The sequence below is a fragment of the Tamandua tetradactyla genome, chromosome 4 (genome assembly GCF_023851605.1).
Source record: "Tamandua tetradactyla isolate mTamTet1 chromosome 4, mTamTet1.pri, whole genome shotgun sequence".
NCBI lineage: Eukaryota > Metazoa > Chordata > Mammalia > Pilosa > Myrmecophagidae > Tamandua > Tamandua tetradactyla.
In genome coordinates, this window is record NC_135330.1 from 168,940,204 (window position 1) to 168,966,531 (window position 26,328).

General features: G+C 40.1%; 1 protein-coding gene across 2 annotated transcripts in view; it reads left to right on the plus strand.

The window, feature by feature from the left end:
* The window catches only part of CLYBL (citramalyl-CoA lyase), a 291,846-nt gene that overhangs the window by 229,749 nt on the left and 35,769 nt on the right, over positions 1-26,328 (plus strand). The window contains exon 3 of one of the 2 annotated variants that reach the window (XM_077158586.1): positions 21,607-21,660. The exons of the other annotated variant lie outside the window; for it this stretch is intronic. Coding sequence (XP_077014701.1) covers positions 21,607-21,660 — 54 coding nt within the window. The remainder of the gene's footprint in view (positions 1-21,606; positions 21,661-26,328) is intronic. 2 annotated transcript variants of the gene reach the window in all.

Consider the following 26,328-nt stretch of genomic DNA (forward strand, 5'->3'; position numbering starts at 1 on the left):
GCCATGGTGGCTTAAAAGAGCCATTCTCGACAAGATCAAGTGCAACACAACCACAAATCATCCCAGTGGGCATTAGTAAGTCTGGCCATGTCTTTGGTGGTGGTCCTGGATATGTGCTGTTCATTTCATATGCTCAAGCCTGGTTTCCATTCAGACAATTCTACACATTTGCAATGAGTTGAGAAGTATGGTACAGTCCATGTGCTGTCCTAAAGAAGAGTCAGTTCACTTAGAAAGAGTTCATTGCTCTGACTTTATCAACATAGTATTCTACCCACTAAATAACTGTGCTCCAAAAGACCGAGGAATTGGGGGGAAAATTGATTTAGGGATTTCCTTTCTGTTATAATAAAATCCATAAAAAATCACTTCCCTGTGGCTCTCCCCAAGCCTTATTCCCTAGAACCCACTACTTTCACCTATTTTAACTTTATTGCTGTTCACCTCCATGTTTCTGAATACAGGGTTATTCTGTTATTTCTTGATTTTTCAATTTCACATATTATCTACTGACTTCCTTCTAGGCAAAATGAGGCTTGAGCTCTCTTACCCTACCCTTCTCCTTATCTCCACCCTCCAATATAAATATAACTTGTTGCAATTATATGCAATGTTTACTTAACGTGACTGTGTAAATATATCCATAGCTGAGCCACACAGTTTACTGTGATTATATTTTGCTTTCTTATTTGTCCTGAAATTAATAATTGCCTTTGGTTTTTTCATTTGCTTTATTTTCAATGTATCTATCACTAATTCAATTCCAAACTCTCAGCCAGAGCTGGAAAATGTTTTTAAATGCATTAAATATTCTATAAATTCTACTTTGTTCTGGAAATCATTATCCATCTGCTCCAATTTGAGTGGTTGTCCATTGAATTGTTATCTGGTTGCTACCTGTCATTCTCCCTGATCTCCTGTGAGGCCTTTTAGCCTATTTTTTTTTCCTTCAGCCTAATTTTTAAGTTGTAGCCTCTGTTTATTGGATTTCATGCCTTCCTCTTTCTTGGTTTATTCCCTCATTTTAATGGAGTACATCTAGCTACTCCCTTAGAAAGAATAAAGGGGAGGTAATTATTTTTTTTAAGTTGATATGTCTGCAAAAGTCTTTATTCTGCCCTCACAGATCGGAGTTTTTAGATTTAAATCCCAAATTGAGGTGATTGTGATTTAGAATAACAATGTAACTAAAAGATTCCTGAATGTTAGCCTTTCTGTTATGTCTTATATCCTTGGTCTAAGTTTTTCTTTTCTACTAGCTTGAAAGCCTTTTGACTAATAGCCCCCACCTAATCCTTTTCTGAAATAATTTGAATTGGCCTCACTTCATTAGTTGATCATTGGAAATATTAACCCCCATGCAGATATATATATATATTAGAGCATGAAACTGGTCATGTTCACTTATTAATATTTCTCTCCACTTTTGGACTGAAACAAGTGCAGAATAATTAGAGCAGAGACTCTGGCAAACAAAACAGTTAATGGTTGGAAAGGTATGTTTTAGTGAAGATTGTTTATAAACACACCTCTTGCTGCCAAGATCTTAAAGTCTAATTAATTAGCTTCACCCCAGCTCCCCCTTTCTTCTTCCATAAATTGCTTTCATCTTCCTCCATTTATACATACACACAGCTCTCACTGAAGCACACATCCCTCATTCTTTTGCTTTCTTTTATCCTCTTTATTTCAGTCTACACAAGTTTGTGCACAGAATTGCTTCCCTTCTAGCTGTTTTGTCCCTGCACTCCATCAAAAAATATTTTCTGCATTTCTAATTTCATCAAGCTATGCCTGACTGAGAATGTCAAAACCACTGAACAGAAGTGTTTAATCCAAGTCGGCTCTGCCGGTGATGATCAGCTAAGGAAACAACCTTGAATTTTTTCCTAATTATTTGTTAAGACATAAGTTTTTACCCCATGAGTTAGATTCATCTCAAGCTCCTCAGCCCCCACTCTTTACTGTGCAAAGACCTCCCACTGATTTCCAGTGGAGCTCTCTGCACCTGAGAAAGACACATGGAGGAGAAAAGGTACCTGACCACATGTGGAAACGCTACCTTCAGCAAAGGTTTTTCATAAGCAGATTGTCTCTTCATGATTGATTGGACAGTCCGTTTCTGGCCACATTTATGTAACTCCATAACTGAGCTTTGAGAGGTTGAGCTAGTCACCAGCCTCAAGCCTTGGAGTGGCCTGGTTCTAGAACCAGAAGACTGCAGTTCCAGGATTTGCTTGGAAGTCTGATGGCTATTTGGCATCAGAAGAAGCTGGCAACCTCTCTGAACCATAGTGTCATCATCCATTAAATGGGAATAATCTTAATTTCCCAAGGTTATTTTAAGGCTAAAAATAAAATAAGTATATGAGAAAACACTTTAGAAATGATAAAATTATCATACAAATATGACCTATTGTTATCTGACCTTATGGGTAAGAATCAAAATGACACATTTATTTCAAGTGTTTTCCCCTTTAGTTTTGTCTTCTTTTATGTGAGGGGTGTTTTGTTGTTTAAAGGATTCTATAGCTAGAACATTTATGAAAGAGAATGTTTTAGAATATAATTATTGGGGAAGGAAGCTTATGTTTCTTTAGAATGAGGACTTGTCGACCCAATATAATAGATTCATAGTCTAGTTTTATGGTGTTACATGTTGAGAACACATAATGCTCAAAGGATGCACTTAGTGAATATTTGAAAATGATGATGTTGAGGACATTTGTGAGGAACTAACCAAGTGGGTAGCACAGACAACCATTAGTATGTTGACTGTAGCTGGAGTATCTGCTTCAGAGACACTGGTAGCATCAGAATGGAAATCATAAAATAGCTGGGATTCCCCCCCTTCATTTCCCCTTGAGTTATCCCCTTTAGATTCTTACCCATCTGAACATCCTTATTCCAGTGGAAATCTGGTGAGGAAGACTGGAGAAGTTTGTGGATGACCAGAGTATCATGGCCCATTTGGTGGGCACAGGCTTGCAGGATACTTCCAAAAGGTAGAAGGCTGAACTCCTCAGGTATTGAAGACATTTTTTTCCTACTGTTTGGAAGAAAGTTGCTCTCTATCCAAAGATTACTCTTTTCTTTGACTCTATAATCAAAATCTCAGCAGTTCAGGGCATGAAATATTTTCTTTTCACTAGGAAATCAGGTGCATTACTGGAACAACAAACCACGTAAATGAATCCCAAATTGTAACCCAACTCTTAGCTTCTTAAAAATCTCTTAAACTTTTATATAACTGACACATTTTTCTTTTTTTTGACTCTTATCGATTTTACCTCAACTAAAATCAGGAGTTGAGAACAGCTGCCTTCTGATCGCATACCTGCTTTGGTTCTTTTAACTGTACAATCTCTAATTATTCTCTTAGGAAAGTGCCCCATTTGAACATAGGCCCAGTCAGTTAGGAAACTCAGTGTAAGGATGCGTCGGCGGTTGTCTCAGGGTGCTGAGGCAGTAGAACCCACATGTAAGTGCTATGTTTCCATGAAGTAGTCTTTCCTAAACTTGAAAAACTGGGTGATCTCATAATCCTAGGTTTCAAGATCAAGCATGAGTGAAAAACTCTTCCCTGTTTAGTTATTTTTACTTTCTGGAACCCTAAATACATTCTAGTCATGTGACCTCCATGAATCACAAATGTTATGAGCCTGAACTTCGTCAGTCACCGGGAAGCTATACGGGGTCTGAGTTCCGTGAGTCATTCATTGCAGACTTAAGTGTTAAGCAGTTCCCAGTGGGGTTACGTGTAAGCCTTTTCAATTGTCCGTGACTATGTTCTGTATACACATATTGACCCCCCTCCTCTAATTCCCAGACCTGGGTCCCTGCCTATCTGTCTGGCTTGGGTGGAGCCGAGTGGAGGCGCCGTGCTGGCCCCTCAGGAGTGGGGAAACGGCCTGGCACCACTGGTAGCCGTCCCTTAATGGTAATCCTCCAGCCAATCAGTGGCCTCCACGGAGACCATGCGCATGGCCTTGTGGATGAGGAATGTAGTCACAGTCACACAAGAGCGTCCCCAGTCTCTGCCTCAGGACCCCATGCGTGGCCCATCATCCCTGCTGCAGAAATAAACTGGACAGGACCTCCCCTTAGGAGCCTGTCAGCCCTCCTCATTAATCAGCTCAGGGGCTACTCAAAATGATTGGCGGCGCTCACTTCCACCCCCGCCAAGTGCATCGTGGGCTCTCAGACCCTGCCACCTGGGGAGCCCACACCAGGGCAGGGCAATCAAGCTTCGCCTCCTCATGGCCCTGCAAAGCTCACCATCAGCCCGGTTCCTGAAATATTTATGTTTATACATGCAGAGCTCTGCCTCACACTGGGGTATAAGGCCTCATTCTTTTCCCCTCTTTATACCAACAGATGCCATAGTGTGTAAGAATTGAGTACGGTTTGGGAGGGTTCGTTCATCCTGTCCTAGCAAAACTATCAGCCATGGCTCACAGGGCTGGGAAAATAGATTTCACCAAAATAGCCAAAAAGCTGACCATTGTTGCCATTTAAGGCATGAAAAGAAATATACATCAAGAATTGAATAGTCTCCCATTTCCTTTTATTCAGAGATTTTATTTCATTCATGTAGAGGGGGTTGCCCCTCCCTTATAAATGCCCCTCTAGGGTCTCCATGCCAGTACATTCCAGGGTGAAGAAACTCGCTATGTAGATTTTCTCTACAAGATAGTAGGAAATAGCATCACAGAGCTTTTTTTTTTTTTTTTTTTTTTTTTTGCGCCCTAGCCAGGATTAGTAGGTGCCTCCTCCGTGCAGGGGGCAGGGAGGGGGCAGGGAGGAGGCAGGGAGGAGGAAGTGGTGGTCTATGCGCTGGGCACGTGTGTGTGGGTGCACCGGTCTCAGGAGGGATGGGCTAGACTGTGAGCTTGCATGGGAGATATGAATGGGGCTGGGGCAGATGCGCACTCGTGCTTGCACAGGGGTATAGGGCCAGGGCGCATGGAGGGGGTCGGCAGTGTAGTGGTTGGTGTGTGGTGGGGAAGCGGATGATAGGATTCAGGTGCATGGGGTGTGGGGGGAGTTCAGGGTCATGGGGTGGGGGCGCTATGCGTGAGGGTAGCGCATTCAAGGCTTGGCTTACTTCCATGTCTCAGTCTCCCTGTCCGTGCACTTTTGAGGACTCTGGGCTTCCATTTGGAAAGGGGCACCCTAAGCTGTTTGCACTAGTTGGATGGTCTCCAGCTCTCTGTGTCTCAGTTCTTCAACTTTTTGTAGCTACCTGCTCTTTTTCAAGAACTGTTAGAAAAGTGATTGGCAAAAAAAAATCCGGAGAAGAAAGGGAGGCAGTAAGATTTTCAGCAAAGGTGGATGGATGTACTGGAACTTCAGCTAGCAGCTGTTCATTTCAGCAAACACACCTTAAGCACAGGTTTTCTGAAGGAAAGCAATAATAATATAGCCAGAGGTTTAGGTGAATTTTCCCATGATAGTGACAGCTGTCCCCACATAAGCACTATCTCAATACTCAAGGTTTCAGTGGGTTGGGCCTCTCATTAAATTGGTTTTGCAAGCATGGGAATTATTTTTAAGTACTCTAAAATGGTATCATTTCCTAGTTGCAAATTATTTGGGTGTATTTTGAAGCTAATTAAAAAGGAAATGTCTTGTTTCATAAAGAGCAGCATTTCTACATTTTAAAAAATCAGATGTTCTCAGTGGGGAGCACTATCTTTGTCAGTGTTGGCTATTGCATTCCAGATTGAAAATATAAATGAAATAACTGCAAGGAAATGCATGGGGGAAGTTTATGTTGGAAAAGCAGGAGGGAGACATATACACATATATAATACATAGATGATTTATCTGTGAATTTAGAAAGCCTTTTCCTGTCATATTATTTTTTCTTATCTTGCTAGTTACTTGTTATTTCACTGTAAGTGCTGCAAACATGGAGGACTGCAGAGGTGCCAGGCTCCATCATGGTGTCCAAAAATTGGCCTTGTACATATGCTAAATTAGAGATTGGCTCGCAGAAGCAGTTCACAGATCTTGGATTGGCAGGGATTCCTAATGAAAGAAGATAGGGCTGCAAGCCCATGGGTCTCACTCTGCAGCCAGCAACAATGCAACATGCTCTATCCAACAAGCCAGATCCCATTTTAAAATAAATTTTGAATCTTTATCAGGTATCAGGTCCAACCCAGGTAACATACTTCCCAAAAATCTAGTCCCTTTTTTTTTTTTCATGAGGAAGGAATTATGTTGAACCTTTCATGGAACAGAGCTTTGGAATTTTTCCCTGAAGGATATAGGGCATTTTAGTCTCTCCTCCAGTGAATAACCCACCCCCAGCCCTGAAGAAGGAAGGTAGGGATCCTGTAGATGAAAACCTTTCTCCTTTTGTCTTCCTTGGAAATAAGCAAGCTGCTGGGATGGTTCTGATACTAGAAGAATTAACACAGTGAAGTAACATATTAGACAGCCGGAGCAGATATGTCTATGCCAAAAGAATCTGCCATCTGGGTCTTTTTTTCTCACTGTATCACCCAGAAAATACCTCTCTCATTTATGAGTAGCTAGTTGATGGCATTACTATTCCCAAGAAAAATACTTTTTGCTTTTTTAATGTACAATGATGTATTTAAATGAAAGCAACTTTTTGTTCTTGTTGACCCTGGAGTCCTAATTTTAGAGGAGAAAACTAGACAGGAAGTGAGAAGACTTATTTTCTAGATCAAGAAGTGCTTTTGACTCAAATTGTGACATCTGACAAGGAATACTTCTACAAGCCTTTAGGGTGGGGGCATCAGCTCTAGTTGCTTTACTTTTCCTCTAAGGGTGTAGTGAAGAATGGTGGGTTGAATTAAGTTATTTTAGTCCAAATCAAGTTGCTAATGTTAAACCTGGATCAGAGCCTTGGGTACTATTCAATCATTCAGTCACCTGAGTACGCACGCTCCACGAGAGCAGAGACCTTGTCCGCCTTGCCTGTCCCAAAGGACCTGGCACATAACACAGTCTCAGTAAATATCAGTTGAATATATTCCATTCATTGGGTCATCTCATTGATGTGGCCAATGAGGCCAACATCTCAAGTATAATTCACACAAGAGCAAGCCTTGTATCACATTCTGTATCATGTGTGAAAGAATGAAAAACAAGTGCTTAAATAGGAGACAGAAGACTTGAGTTCCAGTCCTAGCTCTGCCCCATCACTTTGAATGACCTTCAGTAATTTGTTGAACTCTCTGGGATTTTTGTCTCATTTCTAAAATGACTAGATAATTGTTGTGCTTCTTTCAGCTCTAAAATCATATAATCTTATGTTTTTGAACCATAGCCAACCATTTAAAATACATTCTCTGAAGGACAAAAGATATATACTAGGCCTAAATGGAAAAAACAGTTTTGGGTGGAAAGAATAAGGTCCGAGCACACATATTAAAAACAGTCATTCAGAAGCATCATCTTCCCTTTTCCTTTGATAGGTGCTCTCTCAGGTGATGGTCAGCCAAAAGGGAAAAAGACAGTGATTCTTAGAAATTATGGGGAGGCTGACTGTGGCTCCAGGCAGTACTATGATATATATTTTTTATCACCTCTTATTAATCCTGTTGGTGAAAGAAGGACCCCTGCCCTAAATAGTACAGTACACATGATACTGGACACTGAGAAGATGAGATTGACAGTGGTTTATTAGTCACATATACTCAGACCACAGGAATAAAGTGAACCAGCATGGGCTATGAAAGAAAGGGTTTTTTGGTGAGAAGAGGATAGGGTGTCCCCCGGTTCCCACAGGAGCATGTGATTGGCTTGTTCGAATAATTTCATGGGCTGGCAGGGAAGTAAAACCCATTAGATTGAGGAGCAGGTGTAGTGCAGCTGGTCCAGCTGATAGGGGAACTAACTGGGTAGGGCGTCTTTCCTGTTGGGTGTGGGGCTTATGTGGCAAGGACAGGGAAACTCACCTTTGGGTCTTTGGGGCCCTGTGAGGCTCAAAGATGTCAGAGCAGCACTTGAAATTTTAGGCGTGACAGTACTGATATATAATGTATATTTAGAGCTGGTCAAAAGCAAAAACAATGGGCTTGAAACATTCAGACAGTTGCTGGGTGACCCTCAGGTGAGGGATGCAACATGCCTCAGGTTGAAGGGTACCCCAAATCATCTCTGAAGCCTGTCCAACTCCATGACTCTCTGACAGCCCTAAGCTCCGTCTCTTGGGACCCAATAGCCCCCTAGAGACCTTACCACAGACAGCAAAGAGTCCAGGCACTGTTCCTCTAAACAGAGGTGAAGACAGGAAAGGGAGGAAAAGGGAGAACTCACCTTTATTACATACTGTTTTCTAGCAGCTCTTTTAAGGAACCATTCATTCCATTGTCATGGGGTAGACCTCATATAGTGGTCTCCCCCCAAAGATATGACCATGTCCTATTCCCCATAACCTGTGAATGTAAATTTATTTGGAAAAAGGAGTCTTTGTGAATGTAGTTCAATTAAGGATCTCGAGATGAGATAGTGCTGGATTACCTAAGTGGAACCTAAACCTAATGGCAAGTGTCTTTATAAGAGAAACACAGAGGAGAAGACAGAAGAGAAGACCATGTGAAGACACAGGCAAATATTACAGTGATGCAATCACAAATAATGCTGATAGCTAGAAGAGGCATGGAAAGATTCCCTCCCTAAAGCCCCCAGATAGAAGCACAGATGGCCCTGCCAACACCTAGATTTTGAACTTGTAGACTCCAGACCTGTGAGAGAATAAATTTCTGTTGTTTAGGGCACCACATTTGTGGCAGTTTGTTAAAGCAGTATCAGGAAACTGAGACACTACAGATAAGTGTATTTCCAAGGATTAATAGCATTAACTGGGAACTCGGATATCTCTTTTCCTAGTAACATCATGTTAGGTCTTATTAATAGTAAAAATAAAAGAATGCTGACTTCAAGCATATTAATGTTAATATATAGGAGTATTAGATCTTTTTTGAAATAAGCATTTTTTTCTCACATAATCGCCATCTATAAACACTACGTTCTGAATGAACCACTCATTTCTTGAGACTTTTTTTGTAGATGAAAACATCCACTATCAGAGAAAGGGGGCTTCATTTTGATATCCTCCCCATCCCCAGCTTTGTTTTGGTAGCTGTACCAGATCTATACTCTTAATTAACCTTCTCTAATTTAGAATTTTCTAGGTTCATAAAATAATTGTATCAATAAAATTATGCTGTTTTATTACACGCTTGTCAAACAGGAGACTCTCTAGTCTTTTGGCCAGAGTTCACTGACCAATTCTCAGAGCTCTGTCTCAATACGTCTTTTAATAACTGTTTTCCAAAATAATCTTCATTTCAAATTTAGAGTATGATGCTAATCAATTTACCCACTCACATTTGAGGGTGAACAGCTTACAGTATTTATGACATATTGGATTTATATCTTTACAAGTGAGTGATTTTTAAATAACAGCACATTGGGTTGTCTGTTCTTCATAATTCACTTTCAGTATCTGAGCAACTTTGCATTAATGGATGACTTCAATTATGAAAACTGTGAAACAATGACCTTGTATCAGTCTTGATTCTTCCTCACATTTCCCTAGTATCAGACTACGGGGTTGTACCACTGGTTTCTCCTTCCACGTCTTAAGGTGGCTCTCTTGAAATAACCTACTTTAGACCCCACTGTTGCCTTACCTTCTGCTTCTTTTCTTATTATTCAATTGAGTTCAACAAATATTTATTAAATACCTGCACACGGTAGCTGGGGAGGAGAAACTGGGATATGAGAGGGTCATTTCAGTGGATGGTGGTAAGGGCTGTGTCAGGGGTTAGGAGCATAGAGAAGACACATGTGCACCAGGCTAGAGGGTTCAACTGGTATGTTCAGACTTCTGTCAAAACTGCGAAATACCCTGACAAGGACTTTTTATTGCCAGACAAACTTCTATAGTCCTGAAGTTATCTTCCTAGGGTACTTGTGAACTTAGCTCTCTTTTTTTTTTTTCACATGGGCAGGCACCAGTTCTCCGGCATGGCAGGCGAGAACTCTGCCACTGCACCACCGTCGCCTGCCCTTATCTCTTTTTTTAAAAAATAATTTTATTGACAAATCTTCACACACATACAGTCCATACATGGTGTATAATCAGTGGCTCAGAATATCATCACATAGTTGTGTATTCATTACCATGGTCATTTTTAGAACATTTGCATCACTTCAGGAAAAGAAATGAAAAGAAAAAACACATACATCCCATATCCCTTTACCTTCCCTCTCACTGACCACAGTATTTTAATCTAACCAATTTATTTTATCCCTTATCCCCCCTATTATTTATTTTTTATCCATTTTTTTTTAACTCATCTGTCCATACCCTGGATAAAAGGAGCATGAGACACAAGGTTTTCATAATCACAGAGTCACATTGTTAAAGTTATATCATTATACAATCACTTTAAAGAATCAAGGCTACCAGAACACAGCTCAAGTGATTCAGGTACTTCCCTCCAGCCACTCCAAAACTCCATAAACTAAAAAGGGGTATCTACATAATGTGTAAGAATAACTTCCAGGATAACCTCTCAACTCTGAAATCTCTCAGCCACTGAAACTTTATTTTGTCTCATTTCTCTCTTCCCCCTCTTGGTCAAGAAGGCTCTCTCCATCCCATGATACTGGGTCCCAGATCATACTGTGAGTTCTGGCCCACATTGTCAGGGAGATTTACACCCCTGGGAATCATGTCCCATGTAGAGGGGAAAGGCAGAGAGTTCATCTGCTGAGTTGGCTTAGAGAGGCCACATCTAAACAACAAAAGAGGTTCTTTGGGGGTGACTCTTAGGCATAATTATAAGTAGATTTAGACTCTTCTTCACAGGAATCAGTTTCATAGGGGCAAACCCCAATATTGAGGGCTCAGCCTATTGATTTGATTGTCCTTGCTTCTTATGAGAAAATTAAGAATTCTCCAAATGGGGAAGTTAAATATTTCCTCCTTTCTCCCTAGTCCCACAAGGGGACTTTGCATATACTCCTTTATTCACTGCCCAAATTACTCTGGGTTATATTAGGGCATCACACTAACCTGGTTAAATAAACAAAATCTCATGCCCTACTCAAGATTCCATGTACTTATGGTGTTCAACTAAACTGGTCATACAAATTAAATTAGATAATGTACTACCCAAAATATGAATTTTGCATCAAATAAACATCTCTCCGTTTGGTCTTACACAGAAGTTGAAGTTTTAAAATAATGGGCAATATCACCTTTAACCCTGTATTCTGCTCTACTTTAGTCATATACAGATCAACTTCCTTCATATCTCTACTTGAAAACTGATCCCCCTTTTCAACTTTTCTACAGTTCTTGTATGGAATTGTGCTGACTTTCATAGCTTCAGAGCTCTAACTCTGAGTTTCAGGTGTCACATAAATACCCGAAGTTTCTGGGAATGACCAGGTTATATACAATTAGCTCAGTATGTCAGAATTTAGAAATAAGAGTTACAACTCCTGAATATATGTGACCGCTATAAGAACTTACAATCTAGGACCCTTTACAAAAGGTCCCATCCTAATAACCCGTTCTCTCGACTTCAGTTCACCGAGTTTTTTATATCACAGTTGGTGTATATGAGTGAGATGTGATAATATTTGTCTTTTTGTTTCTGACATTTCATTCAACATACAGTCCTCAAGGATCATTCACCTGGTTGCAAGAACTTATCTCTTCAGTGGACATGGAAAGCTGGCCATTTTCCACTTGTCAAAGCCAGAGTTAGGGGAGTGGATTTCATAATAACCTTCAGTTTCTGGTAGTCATGGAGTAGGAGCAAAACTTCAATCACAGCCTCTTTTACCAGCAATGGAGGTTAATTTGGAATACATCAGATAAAATCTGTTAAAGAGGAAAAAAAAGGGAAGTGGGGGGAGAAGGAGGAAGAAAGGGAGGAAGGAGAGATGGAGAAAAGGAAAGAAAGAAAAAAGAATCCATTATATTGCTATTAATATGTTCATGGAAAAGTTTAACAGAACTCGAATATTGTCAAAATATTACTTCATTAAATAGTTTATATGTATTTATTCTACCAATTCTTATTGTTTAAAGAGAAAGAAGGATTAAGCCCTAAATTTTACATTATAGTAGATTCTTTGAATTACTGCCATGGCTACATAATGGCATAGAAAGTAATAAAGCCATTTTCCCCAGCTTATGGGAAAGGACAATCTAAAGATGCAATGGATGAATCAATACATGTCATTAGAATAGCCAGCAGAGGTAATTTAACAGCTCCCCCAACATATATACCAACAAAACTGTCCCTAAGCCCATAGGTACTTGGCACTGCCAGAGCCCCTGAGCATCAAGTATGTGACAACCAAAGGCTATTCTGTTGCTTGTTATGAGAACACTTGGGTTCTTCAAGCCTTGCCTTCCTAGGCAGGGTAATTCCTGGAGAGAGACTGGGCATGGTTAACTGTACAATGTAGAGAAGGGTTCCCCAGCAAGGAAACCTTCTGGCAAGTGTCTAGTTCATACACCTACAGGTGCTCTAAAAGGAATGGGAGACTCCTTAGTCCTATAAGAGTCTTGGGGGAAAAACAGGCTGTGTCTCTTCTGAGGTTGCCATCCCAGTAAAGATCAGGAGAGCCCAGGAAGTAATGGGCTCTCAGTGAAGTAATGATATGCTAGGGTTCCTAGTTACCACAGAACCCAGGAGGGGTGTAAGAGTAGGTCCTGTCCTAGAATAGACGACACAATTCTGCCATTTGGGGGCTTCTGAGAGTTAAAATCATAAGGTCTTCTCAAGTGGCCTGTAGGAACCCCAAAGACGATCTCCCTGCCACACAGAGCATGCATTCTTCCCTGCTCTCCTAGGCTCCAATCCTGTTCTGCCAGATGGAGAAGTCAGTCTAATTCTAGGGCTCAATACTGGAAAGCCAATATAACTCAATCACTAAATGGTATCCTCAACTTAGCTTTTATCAGAAATAAAGGAGACATTTTGATTCACCTCTTACTGACTTATTTGTCTTATTTTGTAATTGGTTCAGACTTTTGATGGTCAAGAGGTGTTTACTGAGACCCTACAGAAACATTTGTAAAACTGAACTAATGGTCTATACACACACCCCAAAATTCCACCCATTAGTTCCTCTTATGTTTCCTTCTGCCATTGCTGAAACACACCTCCTTCCTCCCGACACACACACAGAGGAAGAATAAAAAGAATTAACCAGGCAATGCTGAGGATGCAGACGCAGTACTTTGTAGCGGATTCAATCTTTATATTGTTACATCTTCCTGAACCTTTTTCTTGCTCCTCCTAATAAGCTGCTACAAGGAAAGACCCAAAGGTGCCCTGGCTCAAGCAGAATGAAGTTTATATCTCTCTCACCTAACAGTCCAGAGGTAGTAAGTGGACTGGTGGTAGGCAGCACTCTTCCTCGATGTCATCCAGACACCCAGAGCTTCTACCTTGTTGCTCTGACATCCCCTTGTCATGAGGACTTCTATCTGCATGGCTGAACCTGCCTCACCACACCATGGGTGAATTCCAGCCTGTTAGAGGAAAGAAAGAGAGTGGAGGGCAAGTGCATCTTTTAAGAAATTACATGTTGCACGCACCATATCTGTTCCATTGGCAATCTAGCTACAACTGGATCTGGGAAGGGACAGGCTTCAAGTGATAGACTATGTGCCATGCTAAAAGTCAAAAGGAGGAGAGAGCCCTTAGCAGTCTCTGCCACACCCTTCCTACAGTACTTCCTACAGTACGCTGTATGCTGCAGCTCTCCAACACATACCCTGATGACATGGTGACACTTTGGTCTCACCTTTATCAAAATTGTCTCATCCCCAAATTCTCAAACCCTGAAATTGACCTCTTTGATGAAAGCTCCTCCTCTGCCCTTTGTCCCTGTTGTCCAGTTTGCCTTTGCCATATCTTCCAAACCCCAGCCTCTAAGGTATTCTGCTCACTCTTGGATTTTCTTGCCACTCTACCACATAACCTGGACTTTAAAGTTAACTCTAACAACTGATGTCCTCACATCCACCCTCAAAACATGGTCCCCTTTAATTTTCTTTTATTCTTGCCTGGATCTGGAATTTGGTTTGCTCCAGGGAAAACACATTCATCATTCACTCATTTGTCATTTACTTTAAATATGAATGCATATATTGTTGGTTAGCTTTAGAAGAATTTTAAGACTGACTTTTGTAAAAATATGGTAATCTTCCCACCTTACTATAAATGATTAAACATTTAACATTCTTAAAACCTTTTTGAAAAGCAGAAAATTGGTATTTAAGAAAACTCCAGTAAAAGCCCTGTTGTTAAGCACTTGAGTATATTCAGGGTTAATCCAATGTAGTAATCAACTGAAACTTTTTACCAACATCCATATGAGTCAGCAGTGTAATCGCCAGCCAGAGGGTAATACATTCACAGGCTGGATATAACAAACAGAAAAAGAATATTTGGGAGCCCCTCTGTTCTCTGGGCACCATAATTTCAAAGAAGCTTCACCAAACATGGATATGTCCAGAGGAGAGCAACTCAGAGAGGAGAGGATGCTGAAAATATATCATAGGGTTTCAGAGAGACAATTATTAGAACTAGGAAAAAGTTTAAGAAAAAGCCTTAGGGAAACTTAATTATCATCTTCAGATATTTGAAATGCAGAAGCTGGATAAATCACCTGCCAAAACGATAGAAGAGAGTCCTGCCCTGGCCAGCAGCTTCTTAAATAACTTTGAAATTTTATTTATTCAAACTTGAATAATTTTGAAAACCCCTCCCAACTCTGATTCTCTGTATTTCTTATTCTTAGATTACTGTTCATATTTGCAAAATATAAGAAGGTATTCACTATACCTAAGGATGGTATAGTGGGCAAGAACCTGGCATGGAAAAAACAATACTTCATATTTTTCACATAGCATATGCATGCAAGAGAGAGAAACAGAGACAGAGCCCAGATCTCTTTCTAGTACAAGTATTTATTCTCCAGGTAGGGTAGCAATGCTTGCCCCACACTATGCAAGGCACTCTGAGGGCTTCAAATCTTGGTCCTGACCTCAGTGAGTTTTTCTCATCTGTTTACTAAGGGAAATAAGACTAACATACCAAAGATAATCAGAGAAACCAGGAAACATTATGGAACTTGTCTTCCTTATAGTCCTCGTTCCTTCTTTCTTCTCTCTGTCCCTTTGAAAAATCAATAAATAAATCATTTCTATTTTATATACTCACTATATATAATTCTCTCACCTTAATCATAGCCACACCCTATAAAAAAGGCTACATGTACATACAACCTGAACAAAAGTAGGGAAACCTCTTGTTCCCTTCTGTCTTTCTAGTTCAGCAGCATTAAGATAGTATTTGTTGCCAAAACATATTAAATACGGGTTGAGAAATTCACTTACATGCAGTACAATTTTAATTTTTAAAATCATCCCTACTCCTAAACCATAAAGGCAGCAGATGGACAAAGGAAGAAATGGAACATGGACACATTTTGTACTGATAGTATAGGCCCTTTCAGATTGCAGTAAGTAATTTGCCATCTGCAACCTGTAGCCTTCCTTTCCTGCTGAGGCACTGATTCAAGATTCAGGTTTTCAGTTTTCTAGGATTGGACAAAAATATGAATCAGGTTGCTATTTGTGGTTTTTAGGGAGGGATAGTGAGCATACTAAGCCTTCCCACCTTCCTGAAGATTCCAACAACCTGAATGCCACAGTGCTCATAGGAAAGTAGACTCTCTAGAAATTTAAAATCTGATTTCATATAAAATGAGAAATCTGAAGTTAGATAGACAGGCTCGCTTCCCATTATCTGGAGTAGAGGGCTCTCTTCAGTGCTAGGAGATCAGCTACTGGTGTTTTCCTTTAGATCAGGCCCTGGGGAGCTAAGAGCTACAAGACATATTCCCTGTGCTCAATGCAGTTGCAGTCCTGGGCTTTTGTGGTTTTTTTTTTTTGCATGGCCAGGCATTGGGAATTGAACCCGGATCTCTGGCATGGCAGGCAAGAACTCTGCCTGCTGAGCCACGGTGGCCCACCCAGTCCTAGGCTTTTGAAAACAGGCCAAGTTAGTATGAGTTCAGAACCAACCACAAGTAGGTGGGCACAAGGAAATGGGAGTTCAAAGTTGTACAGCCCTTTTTAGAAAGCAATTTCAGTATTCACATCAAAACAAGCCTGTATTTTGACCTACAATTTGCACTTCTAGAGTTTATATAAAAGGAACATTTAGACAGGTGTTCTAAGACGAATATTCTAGGATATTTGTTACAGCTTTGTTTATAATATTATAGACATCAGGGCAAATGTTACCTCCTCAAAGAGGTGCCCAATCTTCGCTGCCATATTTAAAGCAACACCAGCACCGCTCCCAACATGGACTGACTACGTTTTGTACTAAAGAACAGCTTTAACAAAAGTCTTTATGAAACCAAAGACTAAAGGAGGATTTACTGGGAAAATAAGACTAGAGACCTTAAGTGAATAAATAAATATTTTGGTATAACAAGTAACTATTATCCTAGCCCGTTACTTAGTTCTATTCTCTTCATAGATCTTTTCACAGCCTGCAGTTGTTCTTTGGTTTACTTGTTTATTAGCTGTTTCCCGACTGGAATGTAAGTCCCATGTGGGCAGTGAGCTGTTATGTCCATTACCTAAAATAGTAGCTGGCACATAATGAGCATTCAGTAAATATCTGTTGAATGAGATGAATAAATGAATAGCGCACACACGCAAAAAAAAGGGGGAAATTCAATTCTTAATAACTGCAGAATTAATAAAATAAATTATGGCAAATCCATGCAGCAGAACACTGTGTAGTCATTTAAAATGATTTTGAGGATTACCCCCAATGTAACGATGTACTTTACCTACTATTGAGCAAGAAAGGCAGGTGACAGAATGCATGTGTAATATTTCTGTGTTGGCTGGGTTCTTGATAGCAAACCACAGAATCTATTCTGCTGACTTTAAGTATAAAAAAAAACAAGTTTATTATAGACTATTTGGTAGCTCATAGACACTCTGGGGTGCAAGAAGGAATTCTAGAGACAGTATAAGGTTGGAAGCCTGACAGGTGAGTTCTGTTTCACCTTAGCTGCTGGCTAGCTGTGTGACCTCTGGGTGAGCCTCCTGACCTCTGTTTGGCAAATGTAGATAATAAAATGTGTCCTGTGTATACCACAGGGCTGTCATTAAAGCAAATGAGATCGTAAGCAACAGAGCTCTTTGAAAAGTAAAAAAAGAATTGTACGTACATTTACACCATCATCATAGGATTCTGAATGTCTGGGCGGGCACACATACTTCATCCCAAAGCCCAGAGCCATATTCCTTGGCATCAGGATGCCACTGGCCCTTCCCATTTACTAACTGTACGTCATTAAGCATTAAATTGCCCCACAGCAGTGGTAAAGGGCTGGTGATTCCAGGCTATTGTGTTTGCCAAGCTTGTCCTAAAATCTTCTTGTGTATCCTCATTTGACTTCAGCCACTCTAACAGATGACCTGTGCCTCAGTTTTGGGCCTTATCCTTTTCTCTAAGCCCTCCAAATTTGTCTTCAGGGAACATACTTTTCTCATCTCTGATCTCTATTCTGTGGTGACCACACAGCTTGGCTTCTTCCCTGAAAATCTTCCCCAAACAGCATCCGTATTGCCATGAGAGCTGAACCCTGGAGCATCAACGTTCAAAGTCACTGTCAACCAAGGTTTCATGCATAGTTTAAGCAATTGACTTGATATACCTCAAAGGCTGGATTCAGTGAGTTTTTAAATGTTCTTAAAATTCCATTTTTTGCATATCCTCTATATGTTAAGAAAAAATCCTAGTTCTCATTGCCTGCGTATCGTTAGAGGAAACCAGTATTGCGATATGTATGACTGAGGACTTGAACAAGGTACTGATATCGTTAAGAAGCCTGTAAGTGTTAATAAAACCAGGCCTGTGTTGCAAGGTGGGGTGATTTTCCCTTTTCTATATGTCCAGAGGCCTTTCCTGGCAGAACTTGTAGCCCATGAGACTTTTACCTTCATCTTGTATGAAGGTTACAATTTAGTTTTGATGCATGGTTTATAGAAGCCGTTGAATGTCCACACAATCTGTTATGCTAAATCACACCTGGTGTCTGTGTAAAGAAGGCTCTGGCAAGAGTTCTTGCCACTGGGACTGAGGCCTCTGACTCAAAAGTCGAAACATGGCAGTGTGGCAGGGAGCCTTCAGAGAGCCTGGCATGGTAAATTAACCTGCTTGTTCTCACGTTAAATGCTTTATGAAAATTTACTGGGCACAAAAAATAGGGAAGAAAGCCCAAGTCATTCTGCAGCGAGTCTGCCTGGCATCAGTAAAGGAATGAAGCTGCCGAGAACGTCAATGTGAAGAGCTGGCAAGAGGAAAAGGTGTAAAATGCAATGAAAAATCAAGCTCGGTGCCAGCCATCGCATTGTTTTTATTAGCATTTCTCTAGGAAAACATTTAATTATAGAAGATCTGGCGTTCCTCGTGCTCGTGAGCTGGGAAGATGACACTGGATTCTGCCATTTTTTCTAAGTTACGTGGTTGAGAAGGACCACGGCAGTGGGCTGCAAAGGAAGCCCCTCCTATGTGGCTTGTGGTTGAGAAGGGCCTTTGGCTGTAAACAAACCACAGTTCTCAACAAACAGGATCTACTGTTTTTAAAAAGCAAGATGTGCTAATGACCATTACCTGCCTCAATTTTTCCATTTTTCCACATTATATTATTCTTTTCTTTTCCCTTGTTGATTTTAGAGGAAAAAATAGATGAGGAGGGTGAAAGAGTTCTACCCTTTAAAATAACTATAGACTTGCCACCTAAAAGAAACGAAGCCATTTCTTCTGATCATGATTTTCTTCATGAAATAATTAGGAAGCTAAACAAACAAATGACCCTGAAATGAAAGATGAGCTACTAGAAAATGAGGGTAGGAGTGTATATTTGAGCAACAAGAATCAAAATATACAAAGGGGTAATCAACGGAAAACAGGGGAGTTTTTCTTCTTTTTAGTTTTAAAACCTCACCTACTTTCCAAATAGTTTGTGAAAATAACTGATCCAGTTTAATGCACCTGGAAGAAATATTTCTTTGTGTTCTATTTATGCCAGCACATTGCTCATGTCGGCCTGATTTCTTCATTCATGGCTTCCAGGAAGACTAATTAACACTAACGAATCTAAGGAATCTCCTGTGCGGTGTAGCTCTGCCATGCAGGGCAAAGCTTCCTCGGGAAGGCAAGTCAAGGACTTCATCTTGCAGCTAGCCGAAATTAGCATTTGCTTGGTTTGTTTTAATTACGAGGCTGTTTGCCTCTTCGTTAGACATTTATACTTCTATCTGTAAACTTTTATAACCATACACTTATGGAGACAAGATTCTTTGTGTCACCACCTTAGAGAAGTGTTGTCGAAGCAGCTGGCACGCAAACAGGCGTCTCCAGCGGCAAGGCGGGTGCGGGCAGGCTCATTTATACCTACCTCTGTGCAGCCTTGGAGAGAAGCAGGGCCCAATTGCCTCCAAAATTGGTGGTGGCTGGGAGAGTAAATGTTTCCCTCCATGGAAGTGGAGGAAAAAGCACTTGTTTTTAGGTTGATTCTTGATATTTACACAAAGGGGAGAATTTGGATCAATGTATCTCAAGTGTGAGCACTTAAGGAAGTCACCTGCCGAAAAACTGTGAGCTTCACTGGAAAACTGCTCAGGTTGAGATGTGTATCTGGAACTGTGGCAAGGCTGCCTCATTAAATTATGAACCGATCACCCTTGATTGACTGTTATAAAGAATGAAGAGCCGTGCAGTCTGCCCTGTACAGATAATCCGTGGCACCTGTGGCAAACCCTGCATTTTTCATCTTCATAATAAAGAAAGGTAGGTGCAAAGTCCTTTGATGACACTGTTCCCCTTCTCTTGTTTACTTTTATTCTCCCACGCAGACTGCAACCCAACAGGAGGGCTTTTAAACCAAAACAGTTAATTACCTCCTCTAACCCAGAGAAGTCATGAAACACAAATACAGCCAGGGAGAGAGCAGTGTTGCTTTAGGCTGTACTTTGCATGGTGGGAGAAACTAGCTGCCTTCTGGGGAGAGGGAGACCAATCAGAAGGAGCGGTGAGGAGAGGTGGGGCCGCAGTTTCACTTCACTGGGTAGTTTCCAGTTTTGTTTTCATGTCCTGTATTGTGACTCTCCCAAATGGGAAACCCATGTGCAAGGACCCATCCCAAAGACAAAATTGAGTCATTCTTGGACCAGAGTCCCTCCCCCTTGAGACAAAAGCGTGGCCTCAACGTCCCCAGGGATGGAGAAGGAAGGACCTCATGGGCAAGGCGGGATCTAGTGGAGGCCTTCTCCCCCAGGCACTGAGGATAGGGGGTATAGGCGGGGGCTCTTTTCCAAATCCACAGTGAGGAACACAGCACAACTTCTCCAGAGACACTTTTTGAACTGAAATGGGATTAGTGTCTCATTACCACCTTCACCCCTTTTCTCTTCCTATATAACAAAGCCTCAGGCCTTATGTTTCTAAATCACTGGCCCACACCTGCCCCTTTGGAATCTCCTTTGTTTTTCTGTCCATCTCCTGGCTCAAGTCCCTTCCTTACCATCGGCTTTTTGTTATTCACTATCTCTGCCTCTACCTCTTACCCAGTTCTGGCTCCCTGCTGGTGTACCCCCCTCCTCTCTGCCTATTGAAATCCTGCTCCAGCTTCAGGCCAGTCCCTCACAGAAGCCCTTGCCCATCTCAACCTGAAGGGCTGTCTCTAAACCCTCATGATTCCTACCACCCCTGATTCCTCACTTATGTCTCTATGCCTTTCATTGCCACAACTAGTCTATAAGTCCCTAGATTCAACAGGACAAGATTTATACATGTTTCCTCTCTCCCTGTGGCTTTTCCCAGCTCCTGGTATTTGATCAGTCCATCTCCTATTGGTTAAAAAGTTTAAAAGGTACCAGAGCAGTAACATCAGGCAGAATTGGGGGACAGTACTCAGAAAGTTTTCTCCTCAGGATCACAGACATGCTAAGAGGAAAGGACAAATCACGCCAGTTATGGAAGGGTTATTAGTTTGTTTGGCCTGAAATATATAAATGAGTGATGGAGTTTTCATTTTTTCCTCTGGATCTTTCCAGTCGTGTGTACAAGGCTCACGGCCCCTCAGAGAGAGCATGCCAAAGCACCTCATTCCTCCACGCACCAAGAGCCCTGCCCGGAATAAATCTCATTGCCCCTGTGCCGCTGCCACCCTGCTACACACATGATAACACTTGCCCACTGTGAGAACAAGCAACAAATGAGAATAAATAAAATCATAAGAGTGGGAAGAGCCTCGAGCTTACAGAGTCCAGAGCCCTACAGTTAAATATCCATGTGGTGGTTGTTACTGGTGTTGGGGAAGGAAAAACATGCCTTTGGTAGGTAAATACTTTGTCTTTTTTAAAAAGTTGTGTTCCTCAAAGCCATACTTCTAGATCACAAAGTTGACAAGAAATGTGAAAAGCGTAGGTGGCAAATGCCCGCGAGGGCATCTTCTGAGCACCACCTCTGCATTTCTCTATGGTTTTAGGTTTCAGGCTCCTCAGAGGCCCATGAGGATGTGTGGCAGGATCCAGAAAGAAAGGTGAGGCCTGGTACATGCAGGGGAGGAGGAGGTGGGGAAAGGACAAGGTAAAGCAGGAAGAGAGTCCGGGCAGGTGACTGATGGGCTGTGGCTGCAGGAAAGCCAATTGCCAGCCAGCAGCCACCAGAGATGTGCTTGCTGGGGCACCTCTGAGTGCAGAGGCTGAGGAAAGTAAGCCCTGCCTTTTTTTCCACTTGAGTTTTCTCTTCCCAGGGGCTTTGTGTTCTGTTGAAAAATAAAGGCTGAAAACACAAAATAAAAATATCAGAAGACCCCGACCTCACACCACAAACAAAACAACTCAAAATGGATCAAAAACCTAAATGAAAGAGGTCAAACTATAAAATTCTTGGAAGTAAGCATAGAAGATAGGTAAATCTTCCAGATCTTGGATTAGGCAAAAATTTCTTAGCTATGACACCAAAAGTTCAAGCAACAAAAGATAAATAGAATGAATTGGATTTTGTCATAATTAAAAACATTTATGATTCCAAGAATCACAAGAAAGTAAGAGAACCCATAGAATGGAAAACTATTTGTAAATCATATATCTGATAAGGGACTTGTATCTAGAATAAAGAACTCTTATGACTCAATAATAAAAAGACAAATAATTCTATTTTAAAATGGGCTGAAGCTCTGTTATAGACATTTCTCTAAAGAAGATATACAAATGGCCAGAAGGCACATGAAAAGATGTACAACATCATTAGTAACTAAGGAAATGCAAATCCAAACCACAATAAATTACTACTTCACAGCCACTAGGATAGCTATAATCAAAAAAGATATTGGGAATGTGGAGAAATTGGAACCCTCATACGTGGCTGGTGGGAATGGAAAATGATGCAACTGCTGTGGAAAACTTTGGTGGTTCTTCCAAAAGTTATAGATAGTATAACTAACAATTCCACTCACTCTTAAGTGTATACACCTGAGAAATGAAAACAGGTGTTCAAACAAAAACTTGTACATGAATGTTCATAGTATTTATTCTGAATAGCCCAAAAGTAGAAACAAACCAATATCCGTCAACTGAGGAATAGACAATAAAATGTGGTATATCCACAAAGTGGAACATTATTTGCCAATAAAAAGGAATGAAATTCTGATACATGCTACAACATAGATGAACCTTGGAAACATTATGCTAAGTAAAAGAAGCCGGTTACAAAAGTCACAAGTTGTATGATTCCATCTATATGAAATGTCCAGAATTGGGAAATCTGTAGAGACAGAAAGTGTAGTAGTGATTGTCCTAGGGCTGGGGACTGGGAGAAACAGGGAATGATGCTAAAAGGTATACAAGTTTTTTCTTTCTTTTATTTACTGGTGAAAAACATTTATTGACAAGGTAAGGGTTCAAGGTATTATAGAAAAGCAGGCTGCAGAACAGTATTGCTGAATTACTCAAATTTTTTTTAACTCACAAAAAAATAGAGAAGGATCTACTTGACGAAGTAGCTGCAGGTATCTCCAGGTGGTGAAATTATAATTACTTTTAAATTGATTTTTTTTAAGACTGAATAGATATGAAAGGAATAAAATATAATGATACAATGAGCATCCACACACCACCACAAAGTTTAGAAGTAGAATATAAACTTTACTTTCAAAGTCTGTTGTGTACCCACCCTAATTTACCGCCTCACCCTCGAAGAAATCATTATCCTGAATTTTGTGTTTATCATTTCCCTGCTTTTCTATTTATCATATTTATTTGAATTTTTTTCTTTTCTTACAATTTTTTTTTATTAGACATACTATAGGTTTACAGAAAGATCAGGCAGAAAATATGGAATTTCCATACACTCACCCTTACTTCGAACACTTTTCATTAGTGTGGTACCTTTCTTACAATTGATGAGAATATATTATTATAAATGTACTGTTAACCATGGTCCATAGTTTATATTAGGTTCACTGTGTCGTACATTCCTATGGTTGTGGGTTTTAAAATTCTTATTCTAGCAATGTATATACCTCCTAAAATTTCCCCCTTTTTAACCAGATTCAGATATGTAACTCAGTGGTGTTGACAACATTCATACTGTTGTGCTACCCTCACCAGCATCCGTCACCAACACTTCCGTCACCCTGAACAGAAACCCTGTACCGATAAAGAATTAACTCCCCATTCCCTCCCCTGACCCTGGCTCCCCGTCGCAATTTCTTTCTGGAGTGATGAAAATGGTCTATAAATGATTATGGGTAGATTAAAAACCATTGAATTGTATACTTTAAATGGTTGAATTTTCTAGTATGTAAAATTATATCTCAATAAAGCCATTATAAAAAAATCATAAGCCTAACAATAACTTCCCCAAACTTATTTCCCACAAATAAGAAGTAAAATGACATTTAAGACTTAGTTTTTAACTTTTTATTATGGAAATGTTCAGATACACACAAAGGTAAAGAGAGCTTCTACATACACATCAATCAGTTCCAAAAACTATCAACATTTTAAAGGCTTGACCCCCTTCAATTTCATTGTGTTTTAATCTTTAAAAAAAAATAGTTTTAATTGCTTGGGGATATAAACAGTCTTTTCATAGATTTATTGTATTTTAGTGTTTATCTTTGTGGGTTTTTCTCCTTTTCAATTAAATCTCTGAAGGGTAGAAATAACCAATTACATATTATGAGTTACCCATCCATACACTTCTTGAATCTTCTTCACCCTTTGAAAGAAAGCTGATGTTGCGTTTTACTGTAAATTTGTGCTTTAATGTGTCTTTCACGATTAGCACATTAAAAACTTTGCTTTGACAAAATCTATGTTTTCAGAATAAAGAGAAGAATGTTTGGCACATCATAGTTTGTGGAATGAATCAATGAATACATTTTTAAACCATTAAACATAGTATGTTCGATATTGTGGATTTTCTTTTTCAAAAACAGATAAATTAAGATTTCTTTTTCATGTAGAAAAAACAATGTGATAGAAAACTCAACAATGTCACCTTGCATAAAAAGCACTACTGGGTTGTAATAATCAGTTAGAATTTTTTATTTGTCTCTTTTTCAATGCTGTCACTAAAACAGTCTCTGGGATTATTATAATGGGTTTTTATACATTTTAAAGAAAAATGATACCATATTTTACTAGTAATGACATGTTTTATGTTAAAGCACTTCTGTTTTTAATATAAATGTCTTAAAAGAAGTTATAGAAAACAGAGATCCTGAAATGGAACAGTTCACTCGGATTTTTTTTTAAACCATACTTGATCTCGAACTTTTCAAAAAGATTTTCATGTACTTGCTGATATTGGGGACTTCTCAAATTTTTTGATCACTCAATGCCTATGACACCATCTTATAAATGAAATAAAATGGGAATGAGACAAGATGGACAAATTCAGAAAGGACACAATTTACAAGTGTTTTTTAATATGTGGCATGGCAATCTGCCTGTTATAGGATGAAAGTACTAATTGTTCTATTTTTAATCACCACAGTTATGTACCTCCCTGGGGTCTAAAAAGTCTCTTCGTATTTCTTAATTACCAAAACTCAGTTAGTCTGCGTAAGTTCCTTTGTATTAATCTCTTGCTCCTGTTGCATCTAGGGTTGTATAAAATGACCTCTTTACGATTTCCTCTGAAAACTACTAAACATTAACATACAGCGTTTGAGTGGGGAGGAGAGAGAGGAGGAAAAGGTGTTAATTCAGATGTTATGAAACTGTGATAATGCTATTATTTAAGGCACTTATTTGAGTATGCTTATACTTTGTAGTTTTATAAATAAACCCAAGGGGCTCCTCTTGGTTGTCACAATCCTCCTTGAATCTCGTATCCTGTCTGTCTCATCCTATTCGACAGTAGAATTGATGCCGCTCTAATCCCTGGAAGTTTGGAACTAATGAACTGACTGCTGAGCTGCCGCCACGGAGCTTGGTCCCAAACTATACTGTACTTCACACTCGATTTATTCTCCAGATGGCGAGACTGTGCTGCCCTGCCGCGAGGGACCACCTCTTCCACTGGAGTGTAAAAGTGGACGGATGTTGTTTTCTTTGCAGATTTGATAATTCTGAGCTAGAAACTCGCAAGGATGATTAGTTATTAGCTTTAATGGGTGCCAATTGAACCAACTGCACACATATTTTCTTCTTTAATTTTGGAGTCTGCAGGTCTTGGTGACGGTTGATTTATCCGCTTTCTTACGTCACCTGAGCATGCCTCTCACCCAGGTGATAAGAATCCGGTCTCTGAAATCATAGCACGCCTTGGTTCCTGGCCCAGACAGAGTCACATAATACAGTGGCTTATGTATAAGGACAAGTTTATTAGCCACTGGTCCGCTGCACCGAGCAGCCCATGGCACGAAATATCGATGAAAGGTGGGAACTTTGGTGATGCCACTTTTAGAACAGGGACCTGTGAAGAATCTAAACTATGCCAACTTTCTTTGTGACCCGTGCACTCCAGAATTTACCTCTGGAATTAAACATGTTGCAGAACACACTATGGTAATTCGCCTCTTCCAAGATCTAATGTAACTGTTAATAAAGGCTTTAATTCCATTATTCAATCTTTCCCAGCTTGTCAGATCTTGGCGGAGTAAGTTCATTCCACATTGAGAACTATTTAGAAAAGTTGTCATGTTGCGTTAACACATTTAGAATGTAGTTCCTTTTAAACCTCATTTTGAACAACT